Source organism: Colius striatus, chromosome 2 (assembly GCF_028858725.1).
Source record: "Colius striatus isolate bColStr4 chromosome 2, bColStr4.1.hap1, whole genome shotgun sequence".
NCBI lineage: Eukaryota > Metazoa > Chordata > Aves > Coliiformes > Coliidae > Colius > Colius striatus.
Window position 1 is genome coordinate 39890122 of NC_084760.1, and position 20087 is coordinate 39910208.

Here is a 20087-nt window from a genome sequence, read left to right on the forward strand (position 1 = left end):
TAACAGCCAATTTCTTTACTATATATTCCCTGAAGATGCAGAGGCAGGAGCTGTAATTAGACCTCACTCCCTTAACACTTAATCCAAACTACCTTCAAAAGGTTTAGTGCATTGTGATGTATATTACAAAGAGGAAGGTAACTGTTATGGACCAGACTTTACTTCTTTTCCTTACCTTCACTGAAATCTGAGACCACGCATCTTATTTCAATGTTTCTGATGAATGTGATTTTGTTATGATGAAGGGATTCAAGAACGAGGTCACACATGGAGGTGCCATTGAATGAAGTATTACCTTTGCTTTTAGAATTATCACCCTTGCTTTTAGAATTATCTTTGATTGCACCTGTAAATTCGCAGTGGATTTCTCATTAATTAATAAGAATTAGCTAGATGTGGCTGTTCAATTTAGGTTAATTCTAAATGTTTTACAGTGCATTGGTAATTATCAGGAGAAATAAAAAAAACCCAAACCAACAAACCCCTTATTAGAAAGTGTGCAGGTGTAAGCTGTGCATCACAGGGTATCACTGCTTTTGCTCTGCTCAGCTCTGCTAGGGTGTTTGCTTTGGAGAGCTCCGAGCACCACTGGCTTGCTGAACGCAGTTTCTGCAAGGGCCCAATACAGAGCAAAGCCACTGCTCAGCACGGAGCAGGCAATCTCCCTTCAATGGATCCCATCCCATTTTCTCTTTTCTAAGGCATCCCGGGAGGCCCTGCTTTCCAGCCACCACACCACTCTTTTGTCCTCAGTGCAAGGCCTCGGCAGAGCTCCTTTTCAAATATGTCAACACTCGCCTTTAATTAGTCCTTTCAGCATAATGAGACATTCCTCATCTCCTTTAAAGGGTTCAGTGTGTGGCTGTTCCTGCCGTCTGCGCGGGGCTAAAAAGACAAAGAGCCAGGGGCAGCTTCACGTCGGTGAAGGCAACCCGGCTGGTCCAGAGCAGAGGTGTGGGCGAAGCTGTCTGGCCAAGACACTGGGCCCATTCTCTGCTATTGTGGACGCCTGCTGAATGCCGCTTTTTGTCCGTTGCCCGTGCGCGTACAGACATATAAACTCTATCTTTTGTTCTTCAGTCAGGAGGAGAAATCAGCCTTTGCAATAAAACACGCTGGCCTGGCAGACAGCAGTCTATCCACCCCTCAAAGGCTACAGCAGCCCCTTGCGCATCGACGCCAGCTGCGGCCGCCGTGCTCGCAGCAGGCCCTCGAGTCCAGCCCGGACACTGTGGCCTGCCCGCAGTGGATGAGCCGCAGCGGTGCGAGGGAGTCGGCCTGTTCGGGCGGGACGCTCCGGAGGGACGTAAACCCCGCAGCCTTTGCCTCTCCCCGGGGCGCCTGGGCAACACAGCATCTACGGAACCGTCGTTTCCCCTCGGTACACGCGGGTGCCACCCCCGCGCTCCCCCCTCCATGGCGCCCTAAGGCACGCCCATCGGTGGGGGCGGTGCTCTGTGCGCCCCGCCCCGCCTCGCGCGGGCCGGGCGGGGGCAGCGGTAGCGGGTGCCCCGGCAGTTGGCGGCTGCGCGTGCGCGGTGAGGCGCGGGACACTAACGAGTTGTCGCGGCGGGGAGGCCCGTGGCCGGGTGAGTTGCTATGGAGAGTGGAAGGGCCCGGGGGCGCGTGTTCCGCTGAGCTGCCGCTCCTTCAGCTCCGACTGGGGCTTGAACTTTGCCCGTGAGAATCCCTGGGACGATCTTGAGGAAGAGGGCGGCGGGGCGGGCTGAGCCTTCGCCCTGCCTCCACCCCGCTCCGCTGCTGGCCCTCGCTCCTGTCCAGCGTGGTGGGGCGTCTGTATGAGGCGTCCCTCGGCGCGGCCAGAGCGGGAGGGTCGGTACCCGGCCTGTCCCGGCCTCTTTCTCGGGCACCTTGGAGCGTTACTCCTCCGCGTTGTTACCACGCTATTGCCTCATCGTCTCTAAAAATACCTCCCTGGCCACTCTCCACGGGGTGCTGCCGGCGCGTATTTTCGGCGACAGTTTTGGCAGGAGGCACGGAGCATCTGGTCGTTGTGCTACTGGGCGGGCAGAGGGCAGCTGGTGCGGCGGACGGGTAGATAAGTTCAGGTGCTGGCAGCCTGGGGAGGAGAGTCAGGTTTCTTTCCAAAATGCACAGCCCTTCTAGCCATCTGGAGAGGAAATGTCAATGCTGTGGTTTTTATCTGAGCGTTATCAGTCATGTTCAGGCCATTAGGTTCGATGCTCATCTCACTTCTAATTTGCAGTTGGTCATTTCTCTGTAGCTGCTTGTTTCTTTATCGCATGGTACAGTGCATTTTTCAGTCATAACTGCTGTTTGATGTGCTTTGCTGTAGATAGTTTTCAACTTGAGGAGTTTGCTTTCTGCTATAGTAAGATAGGCTTTCATAGGGTCTGTCTTTGCTTGCTTGAATACTTCTGCCCTTCAGAGCAAGAAAAGCAAGTGTAACTTCTGTTTTGTTTGGGTTTTTTTATTACTTAAAATAGCTGGATGTGTGGGCTCAGCGATATTGAGCACAAAAATATCTACTGAAGCTAATCAGCCTAACTGTGTAGGTGAGAGCTGCTTGTTTCAAAGAAGTGTCTTGGAAAGGCCACTACAGGGTCAGTGGCCCATCCACAGTGGAGCTGGCCACAGGGGTAGAGCCTTGGGGAGGTAAGAACCCTTGAAACAGGAGAAGCTGTTCTGTGCCAGAAAAGGCCAAGAATATCCTACCATGGTTATCAGATGTAGCTGCAGTGAGCTGCTGGCAGCTTCTTCTTGTCTTTTAAATTTGATTTTTAGAGATGGAAGTTCAGTTCTATTATACTTTTCATCACAGACGCGAAAAATATTTACCAAAACTCCTAACGTTTAAGTGACATCTAGGGATGTCTGAGAAGTTAGTGAAGGATTGTTTGTGTTAGTTGGGTTGGCTTGTAGAGCTAAAATGCTTTCAGTACACACTGATCACTATCTCTTAATGGCTTTAGGTGTTTAATAAACACTGTCTCTACAGACTGCTTTCTTTACCTTGATGTGCTAAACCAAACATTTCTTCTAGGTGTAAGTGATGAACTTCAGAAGGAACAGTGGCTTTCACAGCTGATCAGCTTTGAATACCATTCATGCACATTTGAAGCCAGCCTAATGTAGCAAAGTAATTAATTTGAAGAGCTGCTTCATTGTGTCTCTTTTTAACAGCTCTGCTAACAAGTCACAGAGAATACACAAAAGCAGATGGCTGAAGGTGGCTGTTGTTGCTTTGGGGAGGAGCCTATTAAATAGTGAAAGATTAGAAAATAAGTATGTTAACACAAAAAATTACCTTGTGTGAAAGTATGTTAAAACAATTTGGGAGAAGTTTGAAAAATTGTATGTTTTAAGAATTCTTAAATTCACTGTACTTACTTGATACTGAAAGTTTTTTCCAAGTGCAGGTACAAAGTTCTAAGTACAGTAGTTAGATACGGTGTCATAATATACCAGCACAGGCTTGCCTGATATATATAATGCTCTGGAAGAACATCTGTGAGGGGAAGAAATCAGACTGTAACGTGTTTTGTGTGATGTGTCAAAGACATGTTAATGTTTTGACCTAATGCATAGCAGCAAGGGTTAAATTGGAGGCTGCCTAAACTTTAAAACCTGTTATGAACATACTGTCTGAATCTTTTTTGTAATTACAGAGGTTTTCTGAAGGCTCATATACATTTCTACATAATGCGTCTTACAAGGATGTCTTTTGAGATGAAAAAGTATCAGTTTTCTGAGGAATGTGAATTAGTACTGATAACTGAATGGAGGTGGTTTTTTGTTAATGCTGCAGTGAATATTGTTTCCCTCAACCTCTCCATCTTGTTAAATTACATGTCACGGCCAAATTTATTTTAGTCTTGCTGAGCATAATACTTTTGCAGCCATATGATGGCTGCCACTGCTAGCCTGATGCCCTCTAAAAGCCATGCACAGTATCATGTCTTAGTCCCAAACCTGCCAGAAGTAGAACATTGTCTGTGTAACCAGTACCGAGTGGTCTTCAGGAATAACTTTTTAAATGCAGTTGTAACTTGAGGTTTCTATTCTCCCTAGAGGCTCGCCTAATTGTAAAGTGACTTGGGGTTTTTTTTTAAGTGTGTTTTTGTGAGTCTCTGGCTTTTTCTGACTTTCTGTAAGTCTCTTGACAGAACTCAGGAGTATAATGATATCAATATTCTTCTTTTCTTTGGATTCAGCAGACTAATCCTGCAGTATATTTAGTACTTGCAAATCCAGGGTTTTCTTTCTGGCTAAATGGTAGACATAAAATGATAATTCACAATTTCTGAGACGCTGTGCTACTATGTTGAGGTATGGTAGGAAGAGGAACCTGATAAATCTTTTGCCTTTTGATAACAGACAGTATTAAGGTGAAGGTCACTAGAATGTCTGCAGTGGCAATGCAGTTCTTCTGCAAATGTCTCAAAGTGATAAGAAAAATCAGTACCACTGAGAAAAGGAGTATGGTATTTTTTTCTTCACTTAGTGTAAGTATGGGCATGTATTTTCGATTATCATGATTATTGTGGAGTTTGTTTTGTACATTTATAAAAGAGTAATCTTCCTTTTGAACATCTGAAACTGATGCACAGTTCATGTGTCATTAAATTAGAAACTGCAGGAAAACAACCATCTGGAGACTTGGTGGGGGGGAAGTTGAGGTGTCTGGTTAAGTGTACTACCAACACAAGAAAAATTATAAAGAATATTTCAGCTACAAAGGAAGACAAAGTGTGACTCCTTTGTCAGATTGTTTTGGTTTTAACCTATCTCCTTTTCATAATTAGGCAAAGCACCAGAATGAAAGACATGGATAATATCAAAACAGTAAAAACAGAATGGTAGGTGCCAGTTCTTCCTCCCCCTTTTTCCTCTTCCTTTCCTATTGCTGCTTGTATGTCCTGTCATGGCTTTTTCAAACTTTGTTAAATTTTAAAGTTTTAATTTGTTTTTTCTGTATCCACCTGCTCTGCATATACTGAAGTTTTGCTTTTTTTAAAAAATACAGTTTTGTTAAAAGATTTTTCACATATCTGGAATGTTTCTTAGATACAAGAAGCTAAGTAAATATTTTTATTTGAAATAGAAAGACAGCCTTACAAATTTGTAACTTACTGTGCACCTCTACATTTGTTATGGAGCTGTTTGGTTTTCTGGTTATATTTCCTTGGTAAAGCACAGTGAATACCTGGATTTAATGCTTCAAGGTTCTTTTGTTCTACTAGAAAAATAAGATGGGGACAGCATAATTTTTAAATTTCTTCTTTAATGCTATTGAGTTTTTCTTTTGTTTGGAAATGTTAATCTGTAGGGATTCTTAATGTCGCATAGATGCACTGCAAGCAATTCCTTTTCATGCAAATCTATCTAATTAACATTCGAGTAAGCATTGCTTCTTTTGAATTCAATGCAGAGTTTTTAGTAAAATGGGATATTTTTCGAGATCTGGGATTTTTTTTCCTGAATTGCTTAAAATAGACTTTCCTGAATCTCCAATAGGAGTAACTCCTGCAATGTTTACTAAAAGCTGCATAATCCTCTTACTATGCAAAGAACCTAAAGAGAAAGATAATCATTCATTCATGTTGTGTATTTCTGCTTTTTGATTGGTGAAAATCTAACAGAAACAGCTGTCACATATACAGTATTCTATAAAAAGATGTTGGTGATGGATGCATCTTTTTATGTCTCCACAGGATTGAATTCTTCTATTGTATTTCTTCAGTGTGCTCAAGTGATGTTGAGTCACTTGTTCTTGAGTTTCTCTAATGAACTTTCAAAGCCAATAGTGATGGTCCTGTGATGGTGGGGGTATAGGGGGGTGTTCAAATGGGGATGGGGGAGTAAATACTAGGGTGGTTTCCTTGTATGTGTTTTTAAAACTTAGGACAAAGGAAGTCACTCAAACCTATATCATGGAAATGCTTTAAGGAAAGCCTTTCTTCAGTGTGCAGTGAAACGTTTTGTGGTCTGAATTAGAAGTATGAATCATCTGACTTGCATTCCTTGCTCTGACACCAAGTTTAGAAGCTTCTGCATAGGCGAATTCACTTCTATTGTCATTCTTTAACTTGTACTTCTGATGTGCAGATAGAGCTTTGTAAGAACTTTCTACAAGAGACACAAAGCCAAGTTGATTCTAACAACCAAGTAAGCTTGGTGCAGGGGAGCATGCATTTTACACTTCTTAGCACTGAACTTCTAGGGTAACTGCTTGTCTTCTAATGTGTTCTCTGAAGTATCATTTTTACCTATGTTTTTGTTCTGCAGGGTGTGTAAATCAGGAACCGGTGAGCAGATTTTGAATGGTGCAGAACAAAACTGTGATTACTTTGTAGATAACCTTTTTGAAGAAGCTCAGAAGATTGGTGCTATATGTATGCCCCCAACTACAGTTGAGAAACAGGTAGGCAATGAAGAGAAAATGTTTAACATAATAGCATTACAGGAGTACTCTGGAATATGCAAGAAGTCCAGCAGTCTCATCCAGTACATGTGTAAATAAATGCTTACAGAACTGAGACAGCAGTAGGAACAGTCTCCCATCTCTTAGTCAGCCCAGCCTGCATTTCTGGCTCTTAATATTTTATAGTGGTTTTAGTGTTATAGGACTTATGCTGACATTGGCTAATGCACATCTGCTCTAGTAGTAAGGAGAGTGAGCTGATCATGAGGTGAAAGGAAAGACAACTACTATTACATAAGAAATTGTTTAAAGAGTTTGAGCCTTTTTATGCAGAGGTATAGCCCATTTTTTTCACTTGTCTCGCTTGTATAGTTGAGGCAGTAGTGAGATGTTTAGTATAGAATTGTATCTTGGTGATTCCACTCTTTGTATTTTTCTGTTACTCCTCAAAGACTGGTAAGGGGCTGGAGAAAGTGCCACATAGAACAAAGATGTCAAGGAGAAGTCTGGACAAGGTATTGCTGTAAATTGTGTTCATGGATCCCCAACTGAACCTGGGAAAAAAAGAGTGTCAGGAGCAATACCTTAAATTGCAGTTCTGAAATAGTGTTCTTTGGCAGTGCTTGTGTCAATCGGAAGTTGGTGTGAAACAATTAGTCCATGTTAAACTTGCGTGCTGGCTTACTGTGGAGGAACCTTTCCATGATGAGGCTCCTTCCACGTGTACTGATGCCCTGAGACACAAGGCTTTTTAAAGGAATCTAATCTTGCTGAGTGTTATATACTTTTTGCTAGATTACTCAAGCAAAAGAGAAGGAATTTTATTCAGCAGTTTGCACATGCTGTGTGCATTTATACAGCAATCATCTTCTAACATGTCAAACTGCAAAAAAAAATATCATCAAGTACTGTAAAGCCTCGTTCAAGCTGATCCCTGTCTGAGGTGAAGTCTGTATTTGCACATGCTTCAGATACCTCACATGTGGCCAAGTGTCGGTGAAGACAACATTGTCTTGGGAATCATACCTGAAATGCTTCCCGAAGTGGCATGATGTCTAATTATGAAAATGAGATCCCAAATATATCTGTGTTAAAATTGGAGACATTTCAGTCAAAGGTGTGAGGGCAACAAGTTGAAGCAGCGGATGTTTCTCTGGCAATGTTAGTGAATTACTGAGAAACGTTTTTTCATTCCTCTAACACCAAGGTTTTAAATATCCCCAGGAATTCCAGGGTAACATAAATGTATGACTGACTGAAAGTAAATTTTTTCATACTTGCTGCACTTCCTGAGTGAAAGACTTCTGCATGCATTATCTCTGTCTTACTTTCATAAAATCCTCCTGAAGGATTACAGCAAGGCTTTTACCCTAATAAATCCACGGCTGGACTATTCTGGTAGTTGGTATTCCAACACCCGGCATATGTGTTCTCAAATTAGCTCTCGAGGAGTTGCAGCTGTCTGGGATTTTCAGTGCTTTCTCTTCTTTTTTCCCTGCTAAATTGAAGGAGTGTTCTTGAGCCAGGAAAGCAAAATGATTGGGGGAAGTTTTATTTCTAACTCTGATTGACACAAAGTATTTAAAATTGCTACTTGCCCCTTGCAGTTGTTCCACCTATTGCCACATGGCCAAAATAGATTTACAGTATTTTTAGTCCATGCAGTGGATGATTTACAATCATAGACTACTGTGAGTATACCAAACTGATTCTGCATCAACGTTATCATGACAATTGTTCTTAATTGTATAGGTTGATGTAATCATTAAACTTTGGAAGAATGGGTTTACAGTAAATGATGGTGAACTTAGGAGCTATAGTGATGTTGCAAACCAGCAGTTCTTGGACTCCATTAAAAAAGGGTGAGTTTTGTGTTCTTAATCAGCCTGTTTTGAATAATATTTAGCTTATGCTCTAGATTTTTTACATAGCTACTTGGCTTTGCTGCACTGCAGTATCCCTGTAGGAGCATAGGCCACTGCCTGTCTCAGTTCCTGTGGTGCCAATGACTGTTTTAACATGAACAATAGCTTTTGGTTGCAGCAGTCATAGAGTTGCTGATGAAATAGATAAAAGCAAGTGTTGGTAGGGGACCCAGCAGGTGCAGGATGAAATAAAGACTAAGCCAGAGTTCCCAGTAGGAACTACTGATCAAATGGCACTTTGACTAACAAATTCAATGCACAAGTGGTGGAGTATTTCTGATTTTATACTCTTTGTTTTCTTTCTATTGATGAAAAGCCTTAAATGGTCACACGTGCTCCATGTAACATGAGGAAATTCTGATCACTCTTAAATTTCAGACTTTTTCCTAGTACAAACTTACTTGTGTGTGTAAGGCAATCTGACTTTCACCTGTTGTTGGGGTTGATAACAATTAGCAGGCTGTGTTTACAATGTTGCTTTAAAAAAAAATCAAGTTGACCATACAAACTAATGTAGTTTTGAGCCTTTAATTTGTAGTCTGGTTCCTTACTTCATACCGATGGAGAGGAGAATATAAACTTTATGAAGGCTATAATTTAATAACACCTTTTCAAGTGTGTGAAATGACTAAGTCATTGTGGCTTTTGTCTTTCTGTACTTAGTCCAAAATTTGTTATCCCATCAAAAAATACTATATTTCTCCTTTTTGGGTGTCCCCCTGTGTTAGTTGTAGTAGCAATTAACTGCAATAGTTAAAACCCATTGCTTTCTTTGTGTGCATGCATCAAAAGTTTGCCACTTTTCTTCCACTGTCTGCTTATGAAGATGGTAATTACAAGATGGTTCCTGCATAATTATTGATGGCAGAGAAACACTTAGTAAAGCCCCTGTGCCAGCTGAGACCCACCACCTGAAAATGTAGTTATCTGCATCAGAGCTCCTAGACAAAGGCATTGTTGTGTTCTGCTTAATGCAAATAAAGCATTACTGAGGTGATGGTGCTGCCCTGAAGAGTGTAGCTCTCATTAATGATGATCTCATTTTTAAAAGCCAAGATTCGAGCTTATTTGTAGTTAGACACATTGTGTCTAAACTCAGTTCTTTTTCTTTAAAAAACAGTTGTCTTTTTTTCCTTCATGTTTTACTATGGGGATGAAATAGTTGAGCCTTTTGCAGCAATATATGGCAAAACTGAGCTTCCTACACATCTTAGGCTTTATTACTGAGTAAATTTGAACATCACTTAACAATTGACATTGTGATGTCTCTTTTTATTATTCACTTTCCAGTTAATTTGCAGTTTAAGAGCTTGAATTTGTATGTCATGCACTTAACATTGCTCTTAGTAGATATTTGTGAAGTTGGTTTTATTTGCTTTTTTTTTAAAGGCTTGTCATTGAAAAGATAAACATAGAATGGGTATTAATTGTTAATGTTTTGTGTACTGAAGGCAGTATAGTAGTTCTTTTTCTGACATGGTGGGTTTTTTTTCTTAAGGGAACTGCCTTTTGAGCTGCGAAAAGATTTTGATAAAGAGGAGGTAGATGTGAAAGTGGAAGATAAAAAACATAAGGTGTACTTGTCATCAAAAAAGCCAATGTTTCATCCCTTTTCTGGACACGGTTACAGATTAGGAAGGTGAGTAATCTGATGTCATCTGTGATTGAGTAGCTAAAGGGAACTATTCTTATCGTAAAGGATCTCATAATTCAGGTTGGAAGTGACATCTGGAGTTCTCTAATCCAAGCTCCTGCTCAAAGCAGGGTCAGTTAAGGGGATAAATGTGGTTGCTCAGGCTTTTATCCACTTGGGCCTGCAAGAGTGGAAGCTGCGCAGCCTGGTTCAGTGCTGGTGTTTTCCCAAGAAAGAAAATTTTTTGGTATATCCAGTCTGTCACTTGTTTCAATTTATGTCCACCATGAAGAGCCTGTCTCTCTCCTTGATGACCTCCTGTTAAAATCTCCTGGGCAAGCTGTTCTCAGGTGTCCCAGTTCCTGATACCACATCTTCCATGGACTGAACAAGGCCCTCTCTTCCAGCCTGTCCTCACAGGGCGAATGCTCCAGCCTGTTGCGATCCTGGTAATCCTCCATGGAACTTCCTGCAGTTTATCAACATCTTTCTTTTACTTTGGGTACCAAATCCAAATACAGTATTTAGGTATGTCCAAGTACTGCACAGGAAAAAGTCAGCTCCCACAGTTTACTGGCTGTTTACCTGTTAATACAGCCAGGATGCTGTTGGCTTTCTTTGTTGAATGTATCAATTCTAGCAGAACTGTTTCAAGCTGAAAAGCTGTCACTCTTCTGTGTTTAAGAGAAAATAATATTTTTTTTAAAGTATGTGCAATACTTGGTGTGAAAACAGGAGAGCATGGGAATCCCATAAAGGGAACTGAAGAAGTAAGAGGTTATTTTTCATTCTTATAAAATTCCTCAGTATTTATCCATGCATTTATTGCATTAAGACATTTTAATGTCTTACAGTGATCTTTCCTCTTACCCATGACTCCTGTGGCTGGACAATGTCAGCCACTAATACTAAAAGTAGACCTGATTTATAACCGAACAGTATTATATATTGGAACACCGTTGTAGGGGCAGAAGCCAGGAGTTTCTTTATTTGATCCCTGTGACTTACTCCAGCCAAATTATCTGCTTCACATATCCCTGTTGTGTAAGACTTACATGCCTATAAAAGCAGATTTCAGCCTAGGGAACAGAACATGTTCAGTGACCAGGAGCCTGCAGGAAGCCTTCACAGATTGGGGTGCTTAGTGATCTGCCAGCTGAGGTTAGCAGACAGTGTGAAATCTTAGGTGAAGAGCTTGTTTGGATTAAGTGTAAAGGGCTTGCTGCTAAGGCCCGGTGCTTGTGCTGAGGGAGAGCGTGACCTGGGTAGAAACAAATGAGGCAGGGGAAGAAGATAATAATGTGCAGAGTAAAAGACTGATAATGGTAAGGGATGAGTGGTTCCAAGCTGCCTCACAGAAGCAAGTATCTGTTTTATCAGTTTCATCTGTTTCTGTAGCACAGTTCATTCAGTTGCTACATGCTTGAGTAGATATGGTCAATAGGGAAAATCTTTCCTTGAGAGATGGATGAGATACTGCAAGACTTGCATTTGGTAGCACTGAAATCCTGAGCGAACAAGGATCAAGAACTTAACCTTATTTTATCTACAAGTAGACCTGTATATAGCAAAAAGACCTTCAGTGTGCTGGGTTTCTGCTGCTAACCAGTGCCAAAGGGTAGGTTGTTCAGTTGCCTGTCATGGTCTGTCATGCCTACAGCAAGTAATAATCTTGTTTCCCAATAGACAAGTTAGGTTCTGGAAACATGCTATTCTGTGAATTTCGGTTGACTGGTCGTGTACAGTGAGATATCCTACAACTTGCTCAGCATTTTTTTAATTTATGAACTGTATAAAATGCCTTTCTTTCCCCCACTCTGTTCAGTGCTGTGCTATCACAGCCTTTTCTTTGAAGGTGAATATATGTTTTTACTGATGTTGGAAACGCGAGTTCTAAGTGCTCTTACTCCATAAACTAGTTCGCAGTTCCTTGTGTTATTAAATGTCCACTGAATGCATACACTACTTTTTCAGCAGAAAAGCTTTCTGGGGAAATAGTAGTGCTGAGACCTGTGTCAAGTTTTAAGCTGTAGAATTCCCTTACCACACTTGAATTTGTGTGATTAATCAGGAATGAGAAAAGGAAATGGCTGAGCAGCTCACCTTAGCTTATAACATAGCTAAACTTCTGCTTATCAATTAAACATTTTTAACAGTCTATCGATTTTTCTGGCAGTGTTCCTAAATGGATGGATTACGTGGTGGAAGAACCATTAAGAATTGGTCTGTTGGTTGTCTCATTAAAACTTTTGTTGGAGGAAAAATGAAGTAGAAATTATTTGTTTCTTGATATAACTTAGATAAGATACTTTTTGTTGTACAGGAGAAACAATTGAGACTTACCAGACTTCTCCAATATACTTTATGAACCTATTTAATAGATATATTCTATTTTTTCTGCTCCCATTCACCTACATTTAATGGTTTTGGATTATAACAAGATTTGCAACCACACTTTTCTGTCAATGCATTTTAAAGATTGCCTCAGAAGCATGTTAATTAAACTATTGACTGAAATTCCTTGTAGCAAAGTAGGCTTGCTCTATAACCTCATTAGGGTTAAACATTTTGTGTCAAGCTGCATAGCTGTTAGGGTAAGGTATGATACCTAACTCTTGGGCTTTTTCTTTAAAGAAAATTGACAAGAGGCTCTTAGGTCTCTTCAATCTTTAGTTCACGTGTTCTTTCGATAATCTTATAAAAGGAACAAATGTTTAAAAGGGGTGATAATGCTTTGATCTCAGGCTAATAAGAGATTTAGGTTCTTGGTTTTTGGCTTTGGTTGAAGCTCCCACCACTAGATGGCTTTATCTATCAGCTCTACTAGAGCAAAGTGATTAAGTGTAGAAATGCTTTAAACCTTAGTGGATATAGATGTTCTGACTTTCTCTTGCAGCTTTCCTTAACATCTTGGTTTCAGTTTCACAGATACTCACTATAAAAGGAATCATCTGCAGTGCCTACCACAAATTCTGAGATGCGACCATGACGGAAGCTGGTCTGAGAATGACACCAAGATCTGTATACATTCAAGACAGTTGTCCAAACAGCTGTAACTGATGGGCTAAATGTAGTTCAGTGCAAGCTAAACCCAATGCCTGGCAGCTGCACAGTTGGCTGTCTCTCCAGCCTGCGCTGTCCTGGAGACAGCTGGCTCACACATGAGTGCTTATACTTCAGTGTCAGAGACCGGAACTGAACACCACTGATAAAGTAGACAGTGAAAGATGCTCACTGATGGACTGGAGTATGATTTGAACTTTGTTGTTTTGCTTTCTAGACTGTTTAACACTATCTTGCTGGTGCTAAAGCTTTTTTCTTTCCCTAGATATGGAGGGTAATTAAAGTTTATTTTATATTGAGGATGAGCATGAACAGTAGTTTGACATAAGTAAATTGGTAGAGGCAAGTGAGTGGTAGAAAGTCATATGTACTTGGAGTATGAGAATGACAGGTGTGGCTCTTGTAATCTGTTGGTTTTAAGTTCTTATGCCTTGGCTGATTTCTGTGTAATGTAAAACAGACAATTCTGTGCCTCTCTTCTCTTCCAGCTGCAGTGAACACTCATTTAGGAATGAGATTCCTTGGTTTGCATTCTTTTTGCAGAATTTCAATGGAAGAAATAAAAAAAAGAGAATGATAAAAAAAAAATCAACATCTACTGGCTGACAGCCTGAAAGTTAGGACACTTAACTAAGAGGTTTTGAAATACCTCAGACTGAGCCCAAGACTAACTTTATTAGGCTATACATACTAAATCACTAGCTGTCTTTGTTCTAATAGTAAGTTGACTGTAACTTTTCTGCTTTATGATTAAATGAAGACAGGAGCAAGAGCATAAGGATGCAAGGTTGGGTTTGTCCACGAAGCAGATGTGTAGTAGTTAAAACTGTTATTCTATTGCCATTAGTCACAGACTTCCGTCCCAAGAAACAGTAAATCATCGAATTTCCATGCAAAGATAAAGCTTTTCCACAAACTATCACGAGATGTTTGTGTAATCAGTGACCACAACAGAGATCAGAGAAGAAATTATAACTCCTTAAATCACTGCTATTGTTTTGCAAGCAAACATCTGGTTATACTCACATGCGCTGAGGATGTCTCCATTGGATTGAGCTTTATGATGACTTAAACAGTACATGGTGAATAAGCTCAGTCCTGATAGAAGCACTAAGCTCTACACATTACTTGAGAACAAAATTTTTTACTAGTAACTGTTTTTACAAGACCATGCACTTTGACTGAGGTCTCTGTATTCTGTCAGTCTTTTTGTGAATCTTTGCCTTTATGGTAGGGTCAGCTGTTGAAAATGCCTTAGAAAAAAATAAGATCCAGGTGCTGTGTGTATCAGCCTGGATTTTCACATTAAGTCAATTTCTCTGATAGATGAGTAATGCCTCTAAGCTGAAATAGATGATGCTCGGGTCTAAATCAAGGCTAACAACACTCAGTTAAATTAAATTACTGTAATCACATTAGGGTGGAAATTACCATTGAGTATGCAAATTCAATACTAAAACCCCTTGAAGTTTCACCTATATGATTAGAGTACTGAAAATTGCATGAAGAATCTTCAGACTGTTTCAACTCTTGTACATTGGTGTTTAAGTTTCCTTCCATCTTATACACATGTTTAACATGAACAAGTGGAAACCCTTTAGCATGTTAAAGTCTTCAAGAGAAAGTATTGGCATACAGTTAAAAAAAAAAAGTCATCAATGCACCCTGACAGAAGGTAGAAAACTCCAGAAGCAAAGGTGTGGAAGTAGGTTCAAGCTTACAGAGGCATAACCTTGTATGACTTTTCCTTTCAGTGCTACTCCAAGAATAATCTCTAAAGTAAGAACAGATCAGCAAGAACCTGATAACAAAAGACACTTACCTTCGGTACCCTTAAATGATTTGGAACCTATCACTAAGATCCAGATCTGGTTAGCTGATGGGGAAAGGATAATTCAGAAATTCAATGTTTCTCACAGGTAAGATTTATTTTAACACTGTCATACGTGTTTGCAGCTGAACTATTTGTACTATGCCTGTATGCATGGTAAGTCTCTGATTTCTGTGAATAACCTACCTCCTCAGTGCACTTAACATTGAGTTGCTGTTCAGCTGTATCTAGAAAGCATCCTTTCAGATTTTGAGAAATCTTTCAGCTGATGAGAGGAACATAAGAGGCATGTGAACTGGTGTTAACAGTCAGCACATAACTGAGCAGAAATGAAAATCTGAGGAAACTGTAGGAGTTCTTTGTGACTTACTGGAGGTTAAGGTATATGTGTTGCTTATTACTAGCGGAAACAGCTTTTAAGATGACAAATCTCTCACAAGATGACTACATCTGGAGCAAATTGATTAGTAAAAAGCCTGCTAGTCATTGGGCACAGAGAGCAGCACAGCTGGGAGCTGGAAGAGGTGACTTTGAGCTGAGCCAGAGAAACCTCTGGGGAGGGCCAGAGTCTGAAATAAACAGAACAGCAGCCTTACTGATGTGATGCTCTTTTTGAAGTAATTTGCAATAAATAGTCCATAACATATCCTCTTGTCACAAGACCAGCGTGTTTGTGCTGTATAAAGTATTTGTGTACGACCTAATAAGAGACGTGGGAACATACTTTTAAGACATAGGGAGCCTGGAAAGGAACATTTTCGTCCTAAAGCAGGTAGCTGGTGGCTAAGTGCCTGAGTTGCTGTAGGGACTCTATGAACTTTGATAGAGTGCATTTTGAGACCTGTAAGTGTCCAACCAAGAATTTATTCCTGCTTGAGGTTTTTCAGACTTTAAGTTTATAAGAGCAAGCACTGTCTCTTAATTGATGCCTGTGTGCACAGGAATTAGATGCTGGCTGTATCTGTCCTAGAAAGGATGGCAAAGGCATGAAAATTTGGTCATCCACACTGTTAAGCTGTTAGAATTGTTTTCCCCCAAGCCAACCAGCACCTTCTTAGATAACATCTAGTCTTGATTCAGATGTTAGCTCAGGTTACAGACCATTCCCAGGAGTCAGTAAACCCCATGGGCCATGTAGTGCATGAGGGAGAGGAAGGATGATTTTAGTAATTTGCGGGTAGCCAGAGTCCACCAGTTGCCCTCAGGATCAGAGAATGTGTGTTGCCGCTATATTTGTTTTACTGGTATAGATATATCCTACTGTATTAATTTTCTAATTAAATTGGTCCATCCTGATTCTTCCACAGCAAAACCTCCATCTTTCTCACTTGTTGCAAGGTTCTTCACGCCTGAACAGGCAGCTTGAAACTAATTAATTCACTACTCACTTTGGTAGAAGGAGACTATAATTAGATCTAGTTAACTCATAAGCTGTCCAATTTTTGCAAACCTTTTTTGTTTATCATGATTCTGCCACCTGTGTCACACTTTGGAGGCATCTTCTAGCTCTTGGCTACATAATCCTCAGGTAAGAGCTCCACCAGCTGGTTAATAGTAGGTTTATGTAACTACCACCTGAGCCACAGTGAAGAATTTTAATGTTCAGAGTAGGATATTCATTCTTTTTCCCGTGGGACTACTCTCAGAGCATGCAAACCTTGGTCCTTGCCCCCCGAGGGGATCAGGCACTTGAGGATACTGCTCCTGCTATATTCCTTCATTTCTATGTCATCAGCTATTATATGAAGTGAGTGTTTCATTATCTTTTTGGAGTGGCTATGTGTTGTGCTTTTGGTCTGAATTGGGATTGGAGTTCTCTAATGTTGTTTTCTGTTTTTTTTCTTTTCAGAATAAGCCATGTCAGAGACTTTATAACAAAGTATCAAGGATCAGAGAGAAGCCTGCCCTTCACACTGACTACTTCTCTGCCTGTTCGAGAGCTGCAAGATGAGACACTCACGCTAGAGGAAGCAAAGTTGCAAAATGCTGTTGTTGTTCAGAGACTTAGTAAAACAACTGAACCTTTCAGATGCTCAGAGATAAAAGCCCCTGACAATGACTATAAAACTGATACTACACCTAATGGACAGCTGAAGAATGGGCAAAAAATGCCATCAAAAGTACAAGATAAAATTAGCTTTTAACTGGCCAAAATCTGCACATAGGAGGACCTAGACAAACCAAAAATGTAACCAGCAATATCTGGATGCACTTTCATCCTCATGTACTGTGCTCCTCAAGAACAAAACGTGTGCATATTTTCAAATAAATTTGGTGGTCAGAGCCTGGCTATGTAATGTAGCAGACATAACTATACAACAGGGCATCCTTAGAATTTCCTTAAGTAGAAGGCATTTTTAGTGAATGTATTTAGGCAGAACAGTTCTCTGAGACTTAATTACTACTGATAGCATCTTTTAAGGAAAAATAATATTTATTTTTGCACTCTGGACTAAAGTGGAACTGAACTGATTGTTTTTGCTTACATTTCAGTGTAAGTTGATGCAGTTGCATTCTCACAGTAACTTTTAGGCAACAGATGCTGTAGGGAAGCTCATGTCTGAACTCTTAACTAACTTGAAAATCTTCAGTATCTTCAGGATTTAACTTCTATCACAAGATATACAGTATAGTGTTCTATCAAGTCTTCACATGGTGGTAAGGTGCATGTGTGAGAAGATAGAAATGAGCTTGTCTGGTGCGTTTTGGATGCAAAGTGCCTCAAAGTAAGCTCTGGAGGAATTGTTATTACCCATGGTTGAAGTGGTTTTTGCCTCTCATGCTGCTACAGGTGTCTTACAGGCAGGGTGATGTTAAACTACCTACTTAGCTCGTTAGGATAGAGATCCACTTTTAGCCTTGTTGCACAAAAACTTAAGCTTTTCTGGAGATTACTATACAGAAATAGTGGCTTAGAGTGACACAGTTGTTTTTGTACTATATGTTGGCTTCTGTCCTGAACTGGACAGTTGATTGAGACACTAATTGCATGTGGCCAAGTTTCAAAGATACTGCAAATTCTTATTTTAAATCTGAGGTTTCTCACCCCTCCCACTCACCTCCACTGACCCATTTCCATAAAAATGTTTTCTTTTGCTGTTCACATACTTGAGGCATAAAATTTGTAGCCAATTATTCCATGTTTTGCAAAAGGAGAAATCACCATACAGACTAAATGTTTTGCACTGTGTTAAGTAGCATGTGAGTTTGTGAATGGAACTAGAGTGTCTGGGTAAGGCTTATCCTGGAGCCTTCAAGGAGAGCTGCCTAGTTTGTGCTGCTTACACAAATGGATGATTGCTGGGGTTATACTACTTGTACATGGTTAAATGAAAGATGGGGTTGGGATAGCCTGGTTTTGTTCTAAATAAATTATTTAATTGGGGGGACTTGTATTCTTTGTAAAAGTTATCTTACTTCAAACTATGGATGTGCTTATTTCATTCTCAGGGATGTAAAACTGTTTTGCTTCAGTATCTCTCCTGGTATGTTTGAAGGCAGTGAAATGTAAATCAGCTATCTGTTCAGTGTATTCAGAAAGCCAGTCTCTGAAAACTAGGCAGTTAACTGTTTTCAGTGCTATAAACTTGATGTGCTACTGTGTCATTCAGGTTTATGTAGCAAATAACACAACAAAATTGTCTTTGTTCTTGCATTGACTGCTATATAAAAAGCCTACCAGATCTCTGGTAGTAGGAAGAAACGTGCAGACAAATACACTGGCAAAACTGAAAAAACAAGTTGCCTACGGACACAGATCCAACCCTCAGATTGCAGAGCTTCTTTGAGCAGTGAATTTTAGTAATTGGTGCTTTTGAAATTGTTTTATTGTAAAACTAAGCATTAGAAAACCACACATACTTGATTCAGTAAGCTCGGTTGTTCTTACCTAAAAGGTGCATGAAATGTCCAGGTAGCCATATACCATTCCTGCATTTGCAACAAAGAAATAGTGTGAGACTGACTGAAATTGGAGGAGTGGTGTCAAATATTAGGGTAAGTAAATCTTGTTATTAAAAGATCATAATTTTTAAAGAAACAGTAAGTATTTAGTATATCAATGTCAATTCATGTCTGCTACCAGTATTTTAAAGAAACTGGATAGCTTGATTCTGTTTGGCTCTGCATTGTGCTTTACTGAAATCGACTGTTTCTGACTACGGCTTTGGTGTACTTGAGTGTGTATTTGCCATTTCGAAGTGTCATGATCTTAATTACAAAATGAAAGCAAATCTTTAAAAAGTCAAGAGTGATGCTAACTACACTCACTAATCTCATGTTAGACCAGAAAGTGCCTTTAAAAAAAGGCAACAAACTGAGACTGGATAACTTATTTCCTAATTTGGAGAAAGTCCTTGTAATGAATACAGAGCTCTTCCAAATCTAATTGGTTTTGGTCAATTTGTAAAGGCTGATTAGCTACCTGTAGTGTCTGGACAGCCTAATCTCTTGCTCAGTGCTGTGACAGCTATTGTGCAATGATTCAACATCAGTAAAACCAGCTTGTTTGATGCTTGAGTTTGTGAAACACAAACACTATCAGTTATTCATTGTTTCTTCATAAGCCTTGACTGTTTTGAGTAAAGCCTGTGCATCAATGTAATTTACAGCAAAATTCAAATAGCCTAGAAAAGAACAGACAATAAATGTTTTCTGTAGTTTTTCCCTTTGTGAAGAAACATGCAAATGCAGGTAACAAAGACTTAACATGTTATGAGGATATTGCCTGAACAGAAAACAACCAAAATGTTGAATTTAAATGTTACCTGCATACCTTGTGTCTAGCTTTGTATTTTGGAACAAGTTACGTGTTGGGACTAAGGGACAGAGCAGCCAACCTCTGTTTTGCAGTCCATCTGGCCTCAGCCTTTAGAGGTCTCCAAAGCCTTGAAGCATAAAAGCACCAGAGTTTTCAACAAGGCTTACTAAGGCCACAGTTTCAGTTTTGTATTGAAGATCTGGTTTAAGAATTTTTTTAAAACTCCATATTCTTTCAGAATATTGCTAATTTGCTAGAATTACTGTTGTCAAAGGAAGTTGTGCAGGGTTTGCATATCTATACTTCATGATGTGGTTTGCAATGGCTGTCCAGTACCCAGCAAGTGACTCTGTCAATAGCAGAGCTCTTGGCGTCAGTCAAGCCAGGAGAAGCCCCATGCAAATACGTTCCTTGTCATCTTCCTTAGGCAAGCAGATCACTGAGCCCTCATGTGCATGTTGGTTTAAAAT

The 20087-nt window shown here is 40.1% G+C and overlaps 1 protein-coding gene across 1 annotated transcript; it reads left to right on the top strand.

The window, feature by feature from the left end:
• Positions 1–1598: 1598 nt before the first annotated feature.
• On the top strand, positions 1599–18281 carry UBXN2A (UBX domain protein 2A). Its single transcript, XM_061989995.1, is given in 8 exon segments — positions 1599–1680; positions 4788–4841; positions 6271–6406; positions 8159–8268; positions 9830–9970; positions 14782–14946; positions 16708–16964; positions 16967–18281. Coding segments are annotated over 7 exon segments (873 nt in total). The 5' UTR covers positions 1599–1680; positions 4788–4800; the 3' UTR covers positions 16990–18281.
• The last annotated feature ends 1806 nt before the right edge of the window (positions 18282–20087 follow it).